The sequence below is a fragment of the Pinus tabuliformis genome, chromosome 8 (genome assembly GCF_031772625.1).
Source record: "Pinus tabuliformis cultivar Carrire ecotype Pingquan chromosome 8, CPIR1, whole genome shotgun sequence".
Classification (NCBI taxonomy): domain Eukaryota; kingdom Viridiplantae; phylum Streptophyta; class Pinopsida; order Pinales; family Pinaceae; genus Pinus; species Pinus tabuliformis.
The window spans coordinates 525919985-525943454 of NC_142294.1; the positions used below are offsets into that span (position 1 = coordinate 525919985).

The following is a 23470-nucleotide window of genomic DNA, read 5'->3' on the forward strand; positions in this document are numbered from 1 at the left end:
AATCGCGATTTTTTCCCTTTCCCGCTTAAATCGCGATTTTTATACCAAAAAATCGCGCATTTTTTTTATACCGATTTTTTCGGAAAAAATCGCTTTTTTTTGAAAAAATCGCGATTTTTATGGAAAAAATCGCAGGCCGTCGGGGCAGTGGGCTTTTAATAGGCAAAAAACGATTTTTTTTATTTCATTATGTTGTCTGCGCGCGGAGGAGGAGAAGAAGAGGTGAGGGAGAGGAGCTGAAGGGTTTCCGTCGAATTTGGGAGCGAATCCAAGTGGTTTTAGGAGAAATCCAAGACAAGATCACCAATTTGTCCATAAAAAAGGTATGTAGATTAATTTTTTTTTGTTTTGCTTCTATAAAAACTTTGTTTTACATTGTTTTTCAAGAATTTTTTGTAATTTTTCATTGATTTGGGATGGGTAATTTGTTATGACTATGAGAACCAATTTTTTATTTTTATTTTCTCATTTTTTTTAAACATTGTTTATTTTTTTTGAATTTTCATTGTTTTTTGGCATTTGCCATTGGCATTTGGTTGGGTAACTTGGGTTTAGAAATTGGGATTTTGGAAATAATTAACTTGTAATTTTGTAAATGCTAAATTGTAATTTGTATTATGTAATCCTAAATTCCTATTTCCTAATCCTTATTTTTCCATAGGTTTGCAAATTCAAAATTCAAAAACAAACATGCCAAGGAAATTGGATCCTTTCTGGGAATATGGTGAACCTAAAACTCCGAATGATAGACAAAACTTGTATTGCAAGTTGTGTGGAAAGGAAATATTCGGGGGGGTGTACAGGTTGAAGTTCCACCTTGCACAAATCCCTGGACATGATGTGGGGCCCTGTCGAAATACAACTGCTGAAATTATCCAAAAAGCCATGAGAGCATTGGGAGAATTAGAGCACACTAGAGAGGCCAAAGAAGAACTCAAAAGGCAACTAAAAAGGTCAGATGAAGGAAGTGGGCCAAGTGGCACTGGTTCTACTGCAGCGTCAGTCAATCCGGTAGCTGCATCATCATATTTTGTTCCTCGAACCACACCTGGTTCACAACCAACTATTGGTTCAATGCTAAAAAGAACTGAAAAAGAACAAGCTGACAAGTTGATGACAAAATTTCTCCTCTGGAGTGATATTCCTTTCAGCATTATAAGGAATAATCCATTTTTCCAACCTACTGTTGATGCTATTGCCAGTGTTGGCCCGGGGTACAAAATCCCTTCTCTTCATGATTTCAGAGGCCGGCTTCTTCAAGATGAAAAGCGTGACTGCACCCAAAGATTGGAGGATTTTAGGGCATCATGGGCACAAACAGGATGCACTGTTATGTCAGATGGTTGGACTGACCAAAAGGGGAGAACCCTTATAAACTTCTTGGTTAGTTGTCCCAAGGGGACTATGTTTATCAAATCTATTGATGCAACTCATCAAATCAAAGATGCAAGAACTTTATGTGATTTGCTGGATGTGTTTATTTTGGAGGTGGGTGCAGAAAATGTTGTCCAAGTCATAACGGACAATGCTGCAAATTATGTTGCTGCTGGTAGAATGCTTATGGACAGGCATCCTACTTTATTTTGGACACCTTGTGCTGCCCATTGTATTGATTTGATGTTAGAGGACATAGGGAAAATTCCCTTTGTCAAAGAGGTTGTTGACTCATCAAAAAGCATCACAAAATTTATTTACAATCACACATCTGTGCTTAGCTTGATGAGAAAATGCACCAACAACAAAGAGTTGGTGCGCCCCGCCATTACACGGTTTGCGACGAGTTTCATATCTCTTCAATCCCTCTTGAATTCTATGTGGGATTTGAAGAGAATGTTTCTTTCAGAGGAGTGGCGTGCTTCGTCAATGAGCCGCAAACCAGAAGGAGAGGCCGTCTGCAGACTAGTTTCATACCAGGAAGACTTCTGGGCGGGAGTGCAGGAGGTGTGCGCTGTTACAGAACCTTTGGTAAAGGTTCTTCGGTTGGTTGATGGTGAGAAACCCGCAATGGGCTATTTGTATGAAGCCATGGATAGGGCCAAAGAAGCCATTCGGTCCTACTATGATGATAAGGGAGATGATGGGTTTCAGAGACAACTCCTTCTATGGGAAGTCATTGATGAGCGATGGAACAACACACTCCATCGTCCCATTCATGCTGCTGGGCTTTTCCTGAACCCTGCATTTTCTTATGCATGTGGGTTTGATTTTGATGTTGAGGTCGTGGAAGGATTATTAACCTATGTCCAGAAGATGGTGAGATCTCCAGAAGAACGTATGGAGATCTCTAGACAAATTGAGACATATAAGTTGTCAGGTGGCACATTTGGCTTTGAGATGGCTGTCATTGATAGGACGATTAAAATGCCAGGTATTTTTTAGTTTGTACTTTGTAACTTTGTTTCAAATTTCATTGTCTCTTCAAATTCCATTTTTTTCTTATGTTTATTTAAAATTTTATTTGTAATTTTGTTGTAGACGCATGGTGGAAGATGTATGGTGTCAGAGTACCCCTTTTGCAAAAGCTTGCCGTACGCATCCTCAGCCAAACATGCAGCTCCTCGGGATGTGAGCGCAATTGGAGTGTATTTGAAAAAATACACAACAAGAAGCGCAATAGGTTAACACTTAAACATTTAAAATATTGCAAATTTCCAAATAAATTTTTGAATTCATTAAATTTTTAAACAATATTTTTTTTATAATATTAATTATTAATTATTATTTCATGAACTTTGTACAGGTTGGAGTCCCATAGACTTAATGACATGGTCTATGTCTACTACAATCTTCGATTGTGGGTGAGACAACTAGAGAAGACACCTGATACGGAAGCCATCTCATTGGATGGGATTGACACCACTGCTGAATGGAGGGTTGAGACCGAGAGGCCTCTCATGGATCCCACTGATGATTGGTTAGTGCAGGATGAGGGGGAGGAGGAGGGGGAGGAGCAGGAGCAGGTGGAGGAGGAGGAGCAGGAGGAAGAGGTGACACCGCCTACCCGGGCTACCACTACCACCAGTAGAGGACGTGGTCTCCGTCCACCTCAGCCTCCTGTAGCTGCTACTACTAGTTCTTCAGCTTCTAGAGCACGTCAGACTCCACTGCCATTTCCACCAGCACAGGCACCAGCTTCTACATCTAGAGGGAAAGAGAAAGTTGTGCCATTTTCTCGCAAGAGGGGCAGAGGAAATCAATAGGATTAGACTTTCATTTTATTGTATATGACATTATGACATGATGAGATACATTATCATATTTTTTGTTGATATTTTGAGGCTGAGTTGGGACTCAGGACTTACTATTCAGGACATGATTCAATGTTATGTGTGATTTTAACGCTAGAAATGATATTAAACATCTTATATATTAGTTTTTTTATCATATTTATGTGTCAATGTATTTATTTTATGTTGTAGATGGTTTAGATATTAAAAAAATTGAAAAAAAATGAAAAAAAAATGAATATTTTTGTGCCAAACGCTTTTTTCCCGCTTTTTTCCGCTTTTTTCCCGCTTTTAACGATTTTTTCCGCTTTTTTCCCGGCGCCGATTAAATCCCGCTCGCGCTTTTAACAACATTGATCAAGATCAAAATCACATCCATAGTACATTAATGATTAGTAAGAGGATTGCATTTATAATAAAAAAATACATCTAGAATGCCAAATTAGTTGCAAAATATATGAAAGCATGCATATTTGTACATAAATCAAGATCGAAATCACATCCATAGTACATTAATGATTAGTAATTCGAGCTTCAACCATCTAGAATCTAAATTCTATCAATTACAAACAAACATACAAATTTTTAAGTCATTTAATACAAAGTAGACCATTAACATATGGAGTGAAACAAATTATCTAACGATTGTCAACAATAACATGACCAAACAGTTATGTTTACAAAATAGGCCATTTAAATTTTACATATCAAAATGTCAAGACCAAAAGGTTCAAAACAATAAATTGAGCTTGTTGCTAAACACCTTTTTACAAAAGAAGTGTTCACCAATTGTGAAAGCACCCATGTTGCCAAATGTTCTATTTGTAGGGTAGCACTGCCATGCATGTTCCACCACTCCTTGACAAACAATGTTCCACCATCACTTATATCGCAATCCTTATCACTGGTATCACCCTTCTTTCTTCTCCTCTTGTCTAGCCTTTGTCTCTACCTCAATTATCTAGGGACATCAATCAGCACCGCCCAATTTTGACCAAACTGCCTAGTCCAAGCCTTAAAATATGGTAGAAAAGGGTTAGCATGATTGATCAATGATTTGGTTTGAGTGAAGGGTACATTTTTGCTAAAGCCTTGCCAAAGGAGTTCAACAATCAACACCACCAACGTTGGGGTACATATATGGCTTGGCGCTTTTGAATGTTGCAATTCCATTGCTACAAAAATCCTAAAAGCTGTTTTTGTTGGATTGAGTGGGATCTAAAATTCTACTTTCTCCATATGAAATCTAATGAGGCTGGAACCACTCTCAAACATCCTGAGTCAATTAATGGTAAGGTAATTTAAGAATTTAACAATATCATTAGGGAGCATTCAGGGTGCATCTAGGGAGCATCTAGAGAGCAACTAGGGAGCATTGAGGAAGCATGACAAGAGCACAAATCAGCACATGGGAGAACGGTTTAGCATGCAACGGTTCTAAATTTGCAGGAACTGTGCAATTTGAGCCCAAAGCGTTGTTTCGTTATTTGGAAGCATGGTTCAGGGGATGCTTTGACCATGGTTTCAAATGGTGCATGCTTTTTGGGATGCTTTAACCATGGTTCTGCATGCTGTGTGGTTTTGGGGTTTGGTGCATTTGGGGAGGGGTGTGGTTCTTGCAACAATACTTTAAACCATTTTGCTGGGGTTTATTCTTCAAAATCACCTTGTAATTTCTTGATTGTGTTTGTATGGGGACTGTTCTTGAGCTTATCTTGGCTGACCTAAGCCTTCCAATCAGCCATGGGACTCTTCGAACTTAAATCAGCCATAAAACCCCTAGCAATCCTATCTTAGGGAGAACCCCCCTTGAGTCAGAGGAGAGACAACTAGAAGTGAGAAGAGGGGTGGTGAGGTGATAGTGGCCCTCTCTTAATTACACAGGGTCTCACATATGAGCTTTAAGACGGTATCTCCAAAAGTGAAAGATTTTGCTGTACAAAATGCAATGCCATTGTTTTGCATCCATTTTCATAGAAAACACAAAGATTTTTATAATTACATTTTCATGGACAAGATCAAACTTTTCAATAAAATCCATGAAAGAAGCAACAAAAGGTAGAGAATTGTGATTTTCATAGAATACTGGAGCATGCTTCTTCCGTAGCTCATAATGGAACTCATGTGGATATCCATGGATATATGAAAAATATTAAAGAGCAAGCAATTCGTCCCATGCCTTGCAACATGGGGCCATACTTCTTAAATCAGCCATAAAACCCCTAGCAATCCTATCTTAGGGAGAACCCCCCTTGAGTCAGAGGAGAGACAACTACAAGTGAGAAGAGGGGTGGTGAGGTGATAGTGGCCCTCTCTTAATTACACAGGGTCTCACATATGAGCTTTAAGATGTTATCTCCAAAAGTAAAAGATTTTGCTCTACAAATTGCAATGCCATTCTCTCGCATCCATTTTCATAGAAAACACAAAGATTTTTATAATTACATTTTCATGGACAAGATCAAACTTTTCAATAAAATCCATGAAAGAAGCAACCAAAGGTAGAGAATTGTAATTTTCATAGAATACTGGAGCATGCTTCTTCCATAGCTCATAATGGAACTCATGTGGATTTCCATGGATATATGAAAAATATTAAAGAGCAAGCAATTTGTCCCATGCCTTGCAACATGGGGCCATACTTCTTTTCCTCACAAAACTCAAATATAGAATGCAAGATATAGGGCTGGAATAAAATCTGAATTATGCATGATCATCATACCTCACACCAAAATCTGAAATGTGGAATCACGAAGGTGAGTTCTTCAAGCATTTGCTCGCTGCCATCACCCCCAAAATCAACAAGCCATCAAATGTCCTCCCTCATACTTCAGCAAGCCTTCATGTGATAAAACCCATAATGCTTAATTAAACAAAAATTAACTAATAATCAAGGGACGTAATTGGGCTACAAAGACTTTGGGTTGAATCATTTATTAAGGTCTTTTTCCATAGCCTACTTAAGCCCCCTCTTATGGAGTCATATCCCTCATTCTTTTGTTCTTCTGCAGCTGGTGATGCATATTATTATCATTCAATTTTCACGTACAATTTACGTTGTCGGTTTATAGCTATTCATCATTACCTACACAATACTGGACCAGGGGTCAAGAATGGGGTATTACAAAACTATATGCAAATAATAAACTTAATCACTCCAAGGAAGGTCACATTTAGTTTTGAATAGATAGAAGAAACAAACTCTATTGCAGACAATGCGTTGAATCTTTCAAGTAAACCTTTTTATTTTATTTTTGACTTAACAAAAAGTGGAAAACAAAGCCTTATGGGTTGAACATTAACCCGAATAGCTAGTGGTAACTCAAACAAAGGCTTTAATTCAACCTTGGCATTGTTTATCAGGGATTTTTAGTGCTTTAGCACTTGTCTCATTCTTCATCTCATCTGGCATGAAAAAAATATAACAGTGGAAACATACACTAATGTCTTAGTTATTGAGTAGTTGGCTAATGAGGAATATGAGGAGAGGTTGAATCACAATATCCTTTATCAATATCTCTATGAACACAATTAAAACTTGCAAGACCTCATTGTCTCTGGCCAAGGTCCTACTCTTAACGAGGAAAATCTCTGGCCAATTTTAAAGTACTTGTAGCCACATATGTTGTAACTTGTGAAACCCTTTTATATAGGCTGCCTATACAAAAATTACTGCAGCAGCATGGTTCATAGGGCTTCATTGGAGTTTCAGCTGAAATACTGCAATTCCTTGCTACAGAGATGCCAGAATTGCAAACTGCCCGTGTGATATTTAAAATTCCATATTAGAATGATTGTTATAATCTGCTTGTAGTGACTTGCACAGACAGACTAAAAAGCCTCCAAAGCCCCTTTTGTTTCTGGATAAATCATGTGAAGTTGAATGTGCACTTTCCAATATTTTTTGTGTGATTTTAGGTGAAGCTTGTTTGTTTGATGCGTATTGGGCATTATCTACAACATGCTTTCCAATACAAATAATATAGTAAACCTAGCATATCTATGGTATGGTTCATTACTTATTCAGACATTGGGAATTATCACACATATTGCCTGCGGTTTGACCTAGTAAAATGCAGTAGATTGATATTATGCTATCCTTGAAGTTTTGAACCAGCACTGAAGAAGACAAAGAGCCAAACTAAAGCAGACCACCTCAAAGTCATGAACTTAAGCGTCCACCCTTGTACAATGCATCTAACCATCCCTGGAGACATTATGCAAATTCAAGTATGATGAGACCTTAACATTGTTCTATGCAGTGTTATGACAAGTATCTTCAAAAAAGCCGGGAGAAGGCAGCTGAAGCACGAGGGCATTCACTCTGGGCCAGGGGACCTGAGAATGCAGGGAATTATAATTCCAAGCCTCAAGACACTGGATTTTTTCGTGATGGAGGGGACTATGACAGCTACTATGGTCGTTTTTTTCTTCGCTGGTACTCACAGGTTTTATTAGATCATGGTGATCATGTACTTTCTCTTGCAAATCTGGCATTTGAAGGCACTCGAATAGCTGCTAAGGTAAGAAGACTGTGAATGCAGGGTTTTATGTTTTTGTGACCAGCTGAAGAGATTTATTATAAAATCAAGTTGCAATTAGCTATTGAAGCTTGAAATTCTTTGTACCTTCAATAAACTGAAGAGAACTGCCCCTTGTAATACAACTTATCAAATTTGCTAGCGTCACTTCCTGCTTGTTTTTTTAATTTTCTGGCCTAATTGTTTATAGAGTTGTGCTCCTCTTTCCTTATCTGATTCTAAATGATGAAACTATTTATAGTTTTTACCGCTCTATAACGCATAGTTTTAGGCATTCCAGTATCTCTTACCTAGACGTCTTCTTATTTGCAATGGTCATATTGCTATTAGATAGTGATAGATGTTAACGTGAATAATTTTTAACATTTGAGCTTTCTAAATATGGGCTGTAAGCAGATTTCAGGAATTCATTGGTGGTATAAGACTGCTAGTCATGCTGCAGAGCTTGCAGCAGGCTTCTATAATCCATCAAATCGTGATGGGTATTCTCCAATAGCTCAAATGCTTAAGAAACATGATGCTGCATTCAACTTCACCTGTGTTGAATTGCGCACTTTGGTTCATGAGGAAGGGTTCCCTGAAGCAATGGCAGATCCAGAGGGTCTTGTTTGGCAGGTGATTGACTACTTTCATGTGATGAATAGTATGGACTCTGAACCTTTGTATGGTACCATAAGAATGAATACTCTGAACCTTTTTTTTCTTTTCAGGTTTTGAATGCAGCCTGGGATGCTGGCATTCCTGTGGCTAGTGAAAATGCACTTCCTTGTTTTGATAGAGATGGGTACAATAAGATCCTAGAGAATGCAAAGCCAAGGACTGATCCCGATGAGCGGCATTTGGTTGCCTTTACATACCTAAGGCTCAGCCCTACTTTGATGGAGGAAGTCAATTTTAACGAATTTGAACGTTTTGTGAAACGTATGCATGGTAAGAAATTTGCTGCTTTTCTTGAATTCAAAATATGCATTTCTAACTCCTACACTAATCCAATGGCTCTGCATTCATAGGCTCATGATAAGGCTTGATCGAGTTAGAAAAAATATCTTACAATAATATTTGAATATGAAAAACCTGAGCATGAGCATTATAGACTAAATAAACATGGATAAGCCAGGAGTTCAGATCCCTCACCACCTCTACCTTGCATATAACTTTAGTAAGAGTTGAAACTTTTCTTTGAGACTCTGCATTACATATAGTTTGTTTCTCACAGGGGTAACTCGTAATGGACTTGGTTGGACCTTTTCACGGAAGTGGAGGATTAAGCTCTTAAGGGTATATAAATTTTACAATTTGAAGATATAGTGAGGACATGACAAGGATTCCAAGATTTCAGGATTGTCCCTAAGTGCAACACTCCTGATAGGTCTTTCTCAGTGATTTTTCTTTCCACAGATTCCTTGAACCAATTTCTCCACTTCATTCCATTGAAAATTTGTGCAAGTTTTCTTTTCGAAGAGGAGAAAAGAATTGCAGGGAGACTCTACAAAGCTACAGTGAAGTGAATTCTTTGTATAAAATTATATCGAATGGGCATAGATGTAAGAGTGATCATGATTTGATGTCTTCCTTATCAAATACACGAGAGTATTAGAAATTTATGAATCGATAAAAGACAAGAGGCTGAAAATGGGTTCACTTAAATCTTTATGTTAAGTCAAATCCACCACAAATACTCATAAAGTTCTAAACATTCGACTTAACATAATGATAACAGAGCAAAGGCACCTTATGACCACATTGGCGCGTCCATGTTACATAAAGTAATTGAGAACAAATGGGTGCTTCCATTAGCTTTCCACATTTGTCGAACCAGCTACAGGTGGATGCTGGTTATGGTTGTCTTCGCCATGTTACCACTTAAACTCTCACCTAAGGTGCAAATTTCTCATCAAGTGAAACTCGGAAGAGCTACCACTGTCACCTTAGCACCCGCTTCCCCTCATATTAGGATGACTTACTGCCACGCAAGGAGGACTTTCCTTAATTCACTGGGTCCAATGGTATATGGCGATAATGAAAGGTACATGGACCTATTACAGATCTTTTGTAAGGTTTATTTTAGAGTTATGTATACCGATTTGTAATTCAGATTTACAAGTCTAGTCTTATATGCAGTAAATAATGAAATTCCTAGACTTAGGAGGCGATCTGGAATCAGAATAGGGGCTGCAATTTCCAGATCTGTTTTACTGAAGCAAAAGCGTGCTTTTACACTTATATAAACCTGCTTTTGTAATGTCTTTTAAGGTTGGAAGACACAGATTTATATAGTAGACTGTTTTAGTCTGGCTTTAGATGCAAAAGACGAGGCTAGACTTTAATGGGTGGATCTGAAGTATGACAAGGAAAAGTAAATTTTGAGATTGCAAAAATAAAAGAGACTTCAGAATTTTAATGGTGGTTAAAAGTGATACCAATGTCTTCTATTTGCATGGGGCATGTTACTGCAAAATCTAGCACCCTAGCGCAAAGCCTCACTTGGCACTCTAGGTTAAGGGCATCAATGGTATCAACCACAATTGTCACCTTAGTGATTATTCCCCTGCAGTTTTGTGGATTGATTTTATCCCCACAAGGGAGGCTTCCCAAACAGGTTTCGAAGATTGACCCAATGATTCCTAGGCTAAGTAGCCTCTATGGACATTGTTAGATAAAGTTATAAACACACTAGAATAATATTCAATACAGTAGGGCTCCAAGTGAAATGAGGTAGCAAGTTCAAAGAACCTATGACTAAGTCTAGAAGGCTAAGATAAGTCTTGGAGATGCTCAAAGAGATTCCAAATACATGCCACCCTGAATTTAAAGATTGTTGTTATAAATTAGGGTTTACAGTATGCAAAGTTATGACAACAATAACAAGACATCCCACAATTAATGATAAAAAATAAACTATCAAAGGCTATTTAATGGGCAAACAAAGGAAAAAGTTACAACAACTTTTCAATGGCTAAAAATGCACAAATTAACTACCAAGTCCTAGATATCAGCCTTAGAATTATGGCTAAAAATGCATCAAAATGATATTTTTTCTTTTCCAATTTAAGATATGAAAAGAATAACCCTAGGACATGTTGGAAAAACGAGAATGGCAGCTTATTATACTTATTTCCTTTAACCTTGATAATTGCTTGTGAATCTTAATTATCTTCTTTGTGTTCTTTTAGTTAGATCTGTTCATTAAATAATATCAAGAAACATCAACAACAAAAGAGGACACAAATATAGGATCTTAGCTAGGGCAAAACCCCTCCAAGGGGAAAACCCGGAAACTCTTCTCTTCTTAGAATCTGCTTCAAATGAGGTACCAAGACCCAATCACTAGACCAAGTCCTTCTCCCAGTACCAAGTCAGCCTTGCATCAAGTCTTTCTTGAATTTGCACTAAACTGCTACACACTGCAACTTCAACCTGCTAGCTAAAATACTGCTACTCGTACTGCAACTTCGGCCTTTTAGCTCCTGTAGAAACCCTAATTTACCCTCCTTGGATCTTCCAAGAGCAAGACAACTCTTCCTAAGGTTAGCGAGGTCTAGACAAAGTTTCCTTCTCTCCAGCTACAAGATGTTGCACTTCGTCCTATTGCAACTTGGTCCTGCAACTTCGGCCTCTTCCTGTAACCCAAAAACCCTAGAATTTCACACGTGCGAGAGAGATAGAGCCCAAAAACCAAGAAAATCCATCTTTATTCCTTCTCCTTGCACTTTGCTCTTCTTCTTGCAGCTACTCAGCGATAGATCGAACTCTTTCTTGTAGATCGAACTTGTGAGTGAGTGTCTTCCAAATGAAGTCGAACGACTCCTTTATATAGCCTTCTCAAGGGTTCAAATTCCCTCCTTTATGCCAACTGTTGATTTTGGGGAGGGGCTAGAATACATGAGATCTCCAAAACCTAGGAATCGTTTAGAGAAATTCCACCTAGATGAGTTATTAAAATAATTAATATTTTTAATGGGTTCTTAAGTCTAAACATATGAAAATAAAAATATTAATGGGTATTAATAAGAATATGGGTATCAATAAGAATATGGGTGAGAAACTCCTAAGTGACGAGGATCATGTCTGTTTTAATCTTAGTTGTTGATTAGGGACTTAATCTCGGCCATTGATTCATCAACAAAAAAAGTATAGAGGAGGTTTGAGGGTCAGTTGGAGATACACTATTTTTTGAGCAGTCAGTTCGATTTTTCTGGGGTGTGGCTTGCTGAGAAAGTCGAATAGGTGATTCGATTTGCAGTGAGGGGCAGTTCGGCAGAGGGACTTCAGTCCAAGGTCGAGAATACATAGCAGAGAGGCAGAGCAGCACCAGGAGAGACAACGCAGCTCCAGAAAGGGGTGACGCAAAAGCTAGAGGAGATGACGCAGTCACTTAGAGGCAGCATTGGGGTTTCTATGAGGCAGAGAGAGCAGCAATTCAACTAATCGATTTCTGAGCCAGGAAGGCTCATTGGGAGGGTGACGCAGTCCTTAGAGGAGGTGACGCAGTTCCAGCGCAGAGCTTGGAGCAGCCATCGCTGCCCAACACAGGGGACAACACTGTCACCTGTGGGGTTTGTTCATCCAGTTGCTGGATTTGCCAAAATATCTCTCCCCTGATAGAGGTACGTCTGGCGGGTTTATATCTGTTGGGTGGGCCAGATTTGGCACCCTAGTTGTATTTAGAAATCTGCTTAATAATACAAACCCTCTATATGCTGCACCAGTTTTCCTGCATTGGGTTTTTCCGGGGATGTTTGTCCAAAAATAACGATGTCCCTTGTGTATTTGTCTCGTACTATTTTTAGTTCATGATTTGTATGTATGTGTAGTATGAAATAGTGTTTTCATCACTGTTTAAATAATTAAATAACTTGTTGAATGTAAAAACAAGTAGGAGATGAAAAACCAGTGATTGCAGTAGGATTTCTGATGTGTAGATTCATAATTTTTCACATGGTATCAGAGCATTGCAGATCATAGGACACTCAAGACATCAGCTTGGAGATCCAGTGAATTTTCTGCAAAGAAGCAACTGTCCCGAGTGATAACGTTGTTTCATAGGAAGAGGAGCAGTTGCAGGAGTGCGTAGAGGCTCATGCTGTGCCTGCGTCAGCATTTCGAGCCTGTAGAGGGTGACGCAGTACCCGAGAGGAGCTCACGCAGTGACTGCGTCAGCTCTCTGGGCCAGTGCAGAGCCTAAGAGGCTCAATTCAGTCAGTTGTCAGGGCTGGAGAAGCAATGTAGATTCGATTAGTGGAGCTGGTGGGACGCTGTTGTTGTTGGTGCAGAACAGTGTCTGTGGAGACAAAGCCGAGGTAGAGGGAGTCACTGCCTTGACAAATTTCTAGCCAAAGAAATCTAGATCCGGGTTGCAGTAGCAAAGGAGGATTGGAGAGGAGTGATTCGACATTTGGCCGGAGGATTTCCATGAAGGAAATCAGGACTCAGAGGGAGTCTAGAGGAACTTGTTCCTTAGAGGATTTCTAGCGCCAATTAAATCCATATTCGAGTCTTGCTAGATTAATAGCAAGAGAGGGAGAAGAGAGGTGATCCTATTTTTTGAGCAGAGATGACGGTCAATGGATTGAGGGATCAGGACAGATTGGATGGAGCATCCAATTTTGTCATCTGGAAGGCTAGGATCTTGGAAATCCTAGACAAACATCGTGTCAAGGACTATGCCTTGAAAGTAGTTGTCGCTCCGGTTGATGCTGATCCGTTAAAGAAGTACGAGGGACTGGGTCAAAGATCATGTAGTACCACACATTGCTGAGAAGGACACAAGAAGGGAGATGTGGGAGATGTTGACCACCTTGTACCGGGGCACTTCCATCCACCGGAAGATGCTATTAGAAAATCAATTGAGACAGTACCAAATGCAGAAGGGAGAGGAGATCGATCCCTTCCTCCTCATGTTGCAAGGGATTCACGACCAGTTGACTTCCGTGGGGTCTATGCTAGATCCTGAGTTCATGGTTAGGACTGTCCTGAATGCAATCACCAAGGACTGGGAGACATTTGTCTAAAGTATTTTGGGCAAAGCGACTCTCCCCAGTTGGGAGGAGATGTGGGCAGCTCTTCGACAAGAAGAGATTAGGACCAAGGCAAGGAGTAGCGGCAAAGGAGCCCGAGTCAAGAAAGAGAAGGAGGAGAAGGATGCAACTCTCGCATCATCGAGACAAGTGTAGCAGAAGCAGAAGAAGAAGGATATTTCCAAGGTCAGATGCTTTAAGTGTGGGGAACTTGGACATTATGCCACTCAGTGCCCTTGGAAGAAGGGCAAGGAGGAGCTTTTGAATCGAAGGCTGCTCCAGTGAAAGCTGACAAGGAAGGCGAGGATGACGATTGTGCCCTGAGTGCTCACGTGCCTTCGGAGAAGAGGTGGGGTGACATAGATTTGTAGTCGAGAGGACTACATGACGGGCAAGATCCTTGAGGTGCCCAAACTCTTGGATCACATACAGCTACGGGAGCCCTTAACGACAGTAGCAAAATGATAGGTATCGATTGGAGCGAGGTGTGATGGAGTGACAGTGGCAGAGCTAGAGTGCCAAAGTCTGAGGCAGCGCAGTGGATGTTGTAGCAGTGCGAGAGGCACAGAGCAGTTTGCAGCAACGCAGTATCAGCAGAGGTAACTACAGCATCACGAGGCATCCAGACTGACCAACATGTCAGTTATTGGGTGAAGTTTCAATTGCTTACTTCTCAGCAATTGAGTTGCAGTGCAACAGTTAGCAGTGGCAGTGCTATGGGCATCATAATGCATTATATTGAGAGGGAGTTGTAGTACAGATGTAGCAGTGGCAGTGGTAGAGTCATGTGAAGCAATACATGAAGCAACAATGCAGTGGATGAAGGGCATCAGGCCAAGCATCAACAACACAGAGGACCGATGCAGTGGATCAATGTAGTACTTCTGTTGAGAAGTGTTACTAGAGCACATTCCTCGCTAAGAGGGAGTGTTGATTTTGGGTAGCATCGGATGTGCTTTAGCTCCGAAATTTTGTGGAGGGGCTAGAATACATAAGATCTCCATAACCCAAAAATCATTTGGGGAAATTCCACCCGAGTGATGAGTTATTAAAATAATTAATATTTTTAATGGGTTCCTAAGTCTAAACTTAGGAAAATAAAAATATTAGTGGGTATTAATAAGAATATGGGTGAGAAACTCCTAAGTGACGAGGATCAAGTCTGTTTTAATCTTAGCCGTTGATTAGGGACTTAATCTCGGTCATTGATTCATTAATAGGAAAAGTATAAGAGGAGGCTTGAGGGTCAGTTGGAGATACACCATGTTTTGATCAGTCAATTCGATTTTTCTGGGGTGTGGTTTGCTGAGAAAACCGAATAGGTGATCTGAGTTGCAGTGAGAGGGGCAGTTCGACAGAAGGACTTCAGTGCAAGGCGGAGAATACATAGCAGAGAGGCAGAGCAGCACCAGGAGAGACAACTCGGCTCCAGAAAGGGACGATGCAGAAGCTAGAGGAGCTGACGCAGTCACTTAGAGGCAGCGCTTGGGTTTCTGTGAGGCAGAGAGAGCAGCAGTTCAGCAAATCGATTTCTGAGCTAGGTAGGCTCACTAGGAGGGTGACTTAACTCTTAGAGAAGGTGACACAGTTCCAACGTAGAGCTTGGAGCAGCCATCGCTGCCCAGCACTGGGGACAACACATTCACTTGTGGGGTTTGTTCATCCAGTTGTTGGATTCGCCAAAATATCTGTCTCCGGATAGAGGTACTTTTGCTGGCTTTATTCTCTGTTGGGTGGGTCGAATTTGGAACCCTAGTTGTATTCAGAAATCTGCGTAATAATACAAACCCTCTATATGTTGCACTGATTTTCCTGCATTGAGTTTTTCCAGGGATGTTTGTCCAAAAATAACAGTGTCCCTTGCATATTTGTCTCGTTCTATTTTCAGTTCATGATCTGTATGTATGTGTAGTCTGCAATATTGTTTTCATCGCTGTTTAAATAATTAAATAACTTGTTGAATGTAAAAACAAGTAGGAGATGAAAAACCAGTGATTGTAGTAGGATTTCGATATGTAGATTCAGAAATTTTCACACCAACTTAATGATCCTAGGGTTGAATTGTACTCTTGTAGATTCCAGGACTTTCTAGGCTCGAAAATTATTCTTTATACAGTTACAAATTTTTCGAAAGGGTCTGATAAACATGATGTTGACTCCATTGACTCATGACAATAAATCTTAAGACCTAACAAACCCTAGAAGCACAAAAAACATGCTTTTACCTAGAAGCCCATCAATAATGAGCATGAAACCCATGCTTTAATAAAAATAATTTTCTTTCTTCTTTTCTTGTTTGTTACATAGGATACATATTGAAATGAGTATAATAATTATGAAGACTGAAACTAGTTACATTTCTCAACACTCCCTCTTAACTAGGGAAGTTTTCATAATTGTACAACCAATACAACATCATATCTCAAACTGAAGAGTTCTCACAAGAAGAGTTGGATTGATAAGCCATACTTGTAAGCATCATCATTATGATCAACTAGCATTGTCTCTGAGGCCTAACTAGACAATATGCTAGGAAGCTTTACGTGTGATACCTCACTATCTCTCCAAGGCACATACCCCATCTGGATGTTCACAAGGTATGTCCTTTTAGGACCATTCTTATCTTGGGTCTCCAATCCTGAGACCTCAAAGCATATCAGTCCTCTTCAACCACTCTTATCTTGGACACCTTTCCTATCCTCAAAGAGTGTCGGTCCTTGGGACTATTACCTATCTTGGATTCCAAATCCTCAAGGAGTATCGGTCCCTTTCTTGGATGATCTATGCTCAAGGAAACCATAGATGCTTATCCAATCCTTCGCCATTCTCTCTTCATCTCTTAAAGAGGAGAAGACACATGTGATGTCCAACGTCACTCCCTCTCAACCAAAGAGGACACCCCTATTCTCCTTTAATCTTGAGAACAGAACCTTGCTCCTTTATACAAAGACTCCTTTGTTGCCTCTTAAATCCAGAGGAGATCCAAACATCCTTTCTATATGGGAAGTCACCATCACAAGCCTTACAGCTTGTCTTCATAAGAGTATCAACTACCAGTTCTTCATAACTGCCTGGCTCCCTCTTTCCTTTGCGTCTCTTGCATCGAGCTTGCTTCTTTCTGAGGTATCATGGAGCCACCTTCTCTCTTCGATTTGTGATAGGTTCCAGGCCAATCTTCTTGCTTATCACTTTCATCTTTAATATGAAGGCATTGTATTGAACTTTCCTAGGCTTCTTCTTGAAAGTGATCTTCCTTGACCTTCAAGTTATTATTTCGTACAACTACCATCCAATGAACACACCTTGTCTTTATAGTTTCCAAGTACCAGATATCGAGCTTCCCTCAATAACCTTAAACCATACAATTGAACTTTGCCTCAATTGCCATCATATATATTCCTGCAACATTGTTCTAGGTAGAAAAAATAATATGTTAACGAGATAACCAAATCATAAACGAATTAGACTTACCTCACCATGATGACCTTCTCACCGACATCCTCATTGATCATATCCTCTTTAAAACTTCCTTCATGCATCAGAGTGCCCAAGGATCGAACTTGATTACCTAGTTACAACTTTTTCTTCCGGAGACTACATTGGATGTTAATCATTCTAGAGAAAGTCTTAAATTCTTTGTACATTCTTAGGTAAGTCAAACCTTTTTCTTTTCCAAGCATCATATATACATATACTTAGGCATATTTCATGATCAACCTTTTTCTCCACAAGATTCTATATATATGAATCTTATCCAAGGTTTGTTATTCAACATGCATTCTTATGCTTTTATCCGATCATCTAACTACTCATGTATCTCACAAAGAGCCTACATTCATGACCCATTGCATTCTTTCATCCTTTTACTCGTATTGATTCCACATTACATGGAATGTCTACTAATCCTTGTCATAGTGCTTTTCCAAAGAATCTTCCATAATGACGGTTCTTTCCTGAATCATGATGATTCATCTAAGCAGGATGACAACCTCTAACACAATGTTAGACAATATTTGGATGATCAATATGCAAAATGGTCTATCTATCCATCTATCTTGATGATCTCTATAAACCAACTTAATCATGTAAATTCTAGACATGCTACTATCATATATTTTCTTCCTATGATGCTTATACACAACATAATATCTTAAAAGAAAGATTAGTATTCTCAGAGAACTTGACAGTTAGTGAACCTTCTTTAGTAGTAAAGATCCTTCCCTTCTTCCTTCTTTGCCTTCTTCTCAGGTTCTCCCACGACTTTCGCTAGATGAGCTTCGGTCCTTTCCTTTCTCTTGTTGTTCTTTAGGCTTGGGCAATCCCTTTTAATGTGTCCAAACCACTGTTGATAATATCGACGATATTCGAAAATATCGCGATATTTTCGGCAAAACGATATATCGCCGAGAAAATATCGCGATATTTTCTGTTTTGAAAATATCGCGATATTTTCAAAATATCGGAAAATATCGGCAAAATATCGGCTATATTTAAAATTTTGAAAAAATTATTTTTTATGCTTGCCGATATTTTGCCGATATTTTTGCCGATATTGCCGATAAGATATTTTCTGGACCCTTGCCGATATTTTGCCGATACCGATATTTTCAACACTGGTCCAAACTCATTGCAATTGAAGCATTTGCACCTTGGACATATCTTTCTTCTTGGACTTACCAAGCTTCCCTTTCTTCATCTTCTTGACTCGGGCTAGAAAGGCTTGAGACTGCTCATCAGATCCAATATCATCCTTGACCTTTATTTTTTATTCTTTCAATAGGCACTGCGCCCACAACTCTTCAAATGGATTTGAATCCTTCTTGGAGTAGATGCTTGTTGCAAAACTGCTCCATTCTAGTGGCAATGCATTCAATACACAAATGGTTACTTCTGAATCAGTTTTAGGCTCCCCAAGTCCTTGTAGATGGTCTCTTAGTTGAGAGACTCTCATGAGGAAGGATGTGAAAATTTCAATAATGAAATCCTGTTGCAGCAACTGGAAATTATTCTTCTAATTCTTAATTTATTTAGCAATTTATTTGCTACAACAAATATCAAATGCATACACTTTAACCTTCACAAATAAAACTACGGAAAATAACAATGCTGGAAACTGAGAAATGCTAGCACAGACACACAGAGAAATTTGACACAGTTAATTTTGGACAAAAGTCCCTGGAAAAACCCAACTTGAAAAAACCGGTGCAACAGTTGAGGGTTTTTTATTATGCAGTAGTTAGAAATTCTGAGTACAACTAGATGTCGAAATCTAGCAATCCTACAGAGAAGAATACTGGCAAAAATCTAGTGAGGAATTTTCCTCGACCCATATGCAAATCCGAGCTCTGACTGCAGCGCCAAGTGAGTCGTCCAAACTGCTTCTGTGCAAGCCTGCGTCACCCTAGTGCCGTCCCTTCCACGTTCAGGCTAGGGTACTGGAAGGGAGATCAATTTTCCCACAAATAAGGGGGTCTCATACATCCCTCTATAGATTTTAGTAGTAAAATCCATGCCTAGAGGAGGCATCCACTATCCCAAAAACAAATGGATCTCATACATCAATTTGGTGTTTGGCTCGGCTGTGATCCTTATTATGTCTTATACCTTATAATTTTTTAATGTCTAAACTTTTTTGATGTATAATTGCCTACTTTTCTAAAACAAAGTCAATAGACTGCATCACCCTAGCATCGTCTAGTCTGCTACTGACTAGGAAAACATCTCTCCTGGCCTCTGGAATGGCTTTTTGGCCTCTAGAACTGAAACACGATTTTTCCCTAGCAGAATCGAACTGCCTCTAGAGGCGTTTGCGCAGCCTCTATGTTAGCCTCACTGTGGCTATCTCTGCTGTTAGTTTTTGTAGCATCAGATGTGTTCTAGCCACGACATTTGGTGTAGAGGGTAGAATACATGAGATCTCCATAACTCAAAAATCGTTTCTGGAAATTCCACCTAGAGATGACTAATTTAGATTATTAACCTATTTTTTAATGTTTCCTAAGTCTAAACTTAGGAAAATTGGTTAATTAATCAGAATTAATTAAGTAAAGGTGAGAATTCTCTAGAAACTCACATGGATCGACTCCCATATGATCCTAGCCATTGATTAAGATTGAATCTTGGTTGTTGTTGCTCCAACTGAGGATTATAAGAAGTCGATGGACACTTCGATAATACACTTGAGCAGTTTGATTTCCTTGGCAGATCGATTTCCAGAGAGCCAGCAGTGATAGAAGAGTTCGAGCTTTAGTAGGGAAGCAAAAACAGTGGGGCAGAGACAATGAGCCGGAGGATGGCTTTCAGATTCAGTGAAGTGCATTGTAGAGAAAGGCATAGGCTTCTCCAAGAAGTTGCACAGAGGCTTCAATAGGCAGTTCAATTTGTTGAGAAAGGAAGACGTCTTTAGTTCCAGAGGTTGGGAAGGAGTGTCGAAGAAGCATTTTCCTAGTCAGCAACAGGCAAGACGACTTGATTAGCAGACGATTCATGCAACACGTGTGGCAGACAACTTCAGCTTGACGTAGGGTTTGCGCAAACCTAGTTGGACGACTTGCTTTTTAGAGGTAGCCTAGTGCCTGAATTTCCTGAAGTGAGGATAATTTCACTCTAGTTATTTTTGCTTGTAATTTCTCTACAGAATAGCCAAATTTTGGCATCCAAATTATTGTACTTAGAATTTCTCACTACTGCATAATAATAAAACCCTTAACTATTACACCGGTTTTCCCAAGTTGGGTTTTTCCAGGGACATTTGTCCAAAAATAACTGTGTAAATTGTATGTGTGTGTGCTAGATTTTCTCAGTTTCTAGTGCTATTTTCTTCCACAATTTTATTTGTGAAAATCACAGTGTGAGTTATTTGATATTTTTCATAGCAGACAACAAATAAAATTGTCAAATAAATTAACAACTTGAAAAATAATTTCTAGTTCTTGTGATAGATGAAATTTTCACATGGTATCACAGCGTGAGTGAACAACCGAGAAGCTTAGAAGCGAAGAGGGAAATTTCACTACTCAGAGGGAGTTGTAGGCCGAAATTTTCTAGTGTTGTGCAGTACCCAGACAGTCAAGCCGAATTGCTAGGGCAAGAGTTCGATTTTCAGTGGCCAGGCTGTAGAAAATTTAATTTTCCCAGGAGAGTGATTCCAGCAATTAGAGGGAGCAACAATAGCTAAGATTTTCACTGAGTAGATTTCTGGTTGGACACAGAAGGTTTTGCAATAGCAGAATCAATGTCGGGCGGAAGAGAAATTGCACACATAGAGGGAGACTTCTTTCAAAGGGTTTCTAGCCAAGAAATCTGATTTTCCCATTTGTAGATGGCAGTAGCAGCTAGGAGAACTATGCATTCTAGGAGGGAGTGTGAGTAGCAGAGCAGGAACTGAGCAGAGGAAAGAGGGAGTTTCCAGATCAGTTAGAGATGGCCATAGCCGGGCTTAGAGATCAGGATAGGTTGGAGGGTGCCTCCAACTACGTCATCTGGAGGGCTAGGATGTCCTTCCTTCTTGATGAATATGGCCTAAAAGCCTATATATATATAATGTGGTAGCACTTCCCTAGGATGCAAATCAACTCAAGGAATACAAGAATGAGATGGCGAAGGCAAAGTCGTTGATCGAATGGAGTCCGGGACCATATAGTCTCACATACATCTGGCAAAGATATTGCCAAACAGATGTATATTAGGGTACTTCTGAGCAATGGAAGATGTTCCTGGAAGAAAAATTGAGATGCATCAGGATGCAGAAGGGGGAAGGCATAGATCTCTTCCTCACCAGGATTCAGGAGATCCGAGATCAGCTTGCAGCTGTTGGGGCAATGCTTCAACCATCAGAGCTAGTATAGTTGGCACTAAACAATGTCTCACAGGATTGGCAAGTCTCCGTCCAAAGTATATTGGGTAGAGACACTCTACCATGATGGGACAGGATGTGGTCCAACTTACACTAGGAGGAATTGAGGCGATCTCTGCTTAAGTGCTCCATTAGTGGCAACAATAACAGGAGATCAAAGGGTGCAAAGGAGGAGGAGAATGTGGCCCTAGCATCTAAGGGTCCCAGTCAGGGGCAGGGGGAGAAGAAGAAGAAGAAAGACCTGTCAAAAGTCAAGTGTTTCAGGTGTGGTGAGCTCGGTCACTACATTACCTAGTGTCCTCTCAAGAAGAAGGACAAGTAGGAGAAACAGGACCAACATACAACGTTAGCAGAGATCGACAAGATGTCCTCCAGGTTGGAGGAAGAGTTTGTGATGTTTGCAGATATATCTCGAGAAGTGAGGTGGGGTGATTTGGTATTGTAGCCCCAGAGAGCTAAAGAGTTGGGTAGGGTCCATAGACGAGTCCACCTCATGGATCATTACCTAGCTATGAGGGTCCACAATATTCAGTAGCAGGATGCATAAGTGTTAGAGATGCAATCGTATTTCGAGTGATAGTGGTAGAATAGTAGCAGTTAGGTGTTGGGGAGCGCAGTGCAATGTTGGTAGCAGTGCAGAGTCAGTGGTAGCGTAAATTCCTTGGTGGACAGTGCAGTGCTAGTATCATTTGGATACTCGGGAGATGGATGCATCATACTGAACACAGTTGATTCAGTATTTTAGATGCTTCTGTTGCAGTAGTTGCAGTTGAGCAACAACAGATGAGAGGGAGTTGCAGTGTAGATGCAGAGTTGGCAACAATATGACAGTGTCAACAACAAAACATATGCAACATTAGAGTTGCGTGGTGGTTGGTGAGCAGCAGCAGCCAAACATCAACACTGTGACAGAGGATGATGCAAAGACAAGGTGTTGTGGCAGAGTGTGCAACATTAGAGCACAGTCCTCGCTAAGAGGGAGTGTTGGTTTTTGTAGCATCGGATGTGTTCTAGCCCCGACATTTGGTTGAGAGGCTAGAAAACATGAGATCTCCATAACCCAGAAATCATTTTTGGAAATTCCACCTAGAGATGACTAAATTTGATTATTAACCTATTTTTTAATGTTTCCTAAGTCCAAACTTAGGAAAACTGGTTAATTAATCAGAATTAATTAAGTCAAAGTGAGAATTATCTAGAAACTCACACAGATCGACTCCCATATGATCCTAGCCATTGGTTAAGATTTAATCTTGGCCGTTGGTGCCATAACAAAGGATTATAAGAAAAAGTCGATGGGCACTTGGAGAATACACTTGAGTAGTTCGATTTCCTTAGCAGATCAATTTCTAGAGAGCCAACAATGCTTGAAGAGTTTGAGCTTCAATAGGGAAGTAAAAATAGTGAGGGGTAGAGACAGTGAGCTGGAGGAAGGTTTTTAGATCTAGTGAAGTGCATTGCAGAGAAAGGCAAATGTTTCTCCAGGACGCTGCGCAGAGGCTTCAGTAGGCAGTTCGATTTGTTGAGAAAGGAAGACGTCTTCAGTTCCAGAGGCCGGGAAGGAGTCCCAGAGTGTTGGAGAAGCATTTCCTAGTCAATAGCAAGCAGGATGGCTTGATTAGTAGATGATTCAGGCAACACGAATGGCAAGTAACTTCCTCATGACGTAGGGTTTGCACAGACCCAGTTGGACGACTTGCTTTTCAAAGGTAGTCTAGTGTTGGAATTGCTCGAAGTGAGGGTAATTTCCCTCTAGTTATTTTTGCCAATAATTTCTCTGCAGGATAGCCATATTTCGGCATCCAGATTATGGTATTCAGAATTTCTCAC

General features: G+C 40.0%; 1 protein-coding gene across 3 annotated transcripts in view; it reads left to right on the forward strand.

Moving 5' to 3' along the window:
* The window catches only part of LOC149236472 (beta-amylase 2, chloroplastic-like), a 336854-nt gene that overhangs the window by 222223 nt on the left and 91161 nt on the right, over positions 1-23470 (forward strand). For all 3 annotated transcript variants that reach the window (XM_089372392.1, XM_089372394.1, XM_089372393.1), the window contains exons 6-8: positions 7490-7750; positions 8165-8383; positions 8479-8698. In XM_089372392.1, the coding sequence (XP_089228518.1) occupies positions 7490-7750; positions 8165-8383; positions 8479-8698 (700 nt within the window). The remainder of the gene's footprint in view (positions 1-7489; positions 7751-8164; positions 8384-8478; positions 8699-23470) is intronic.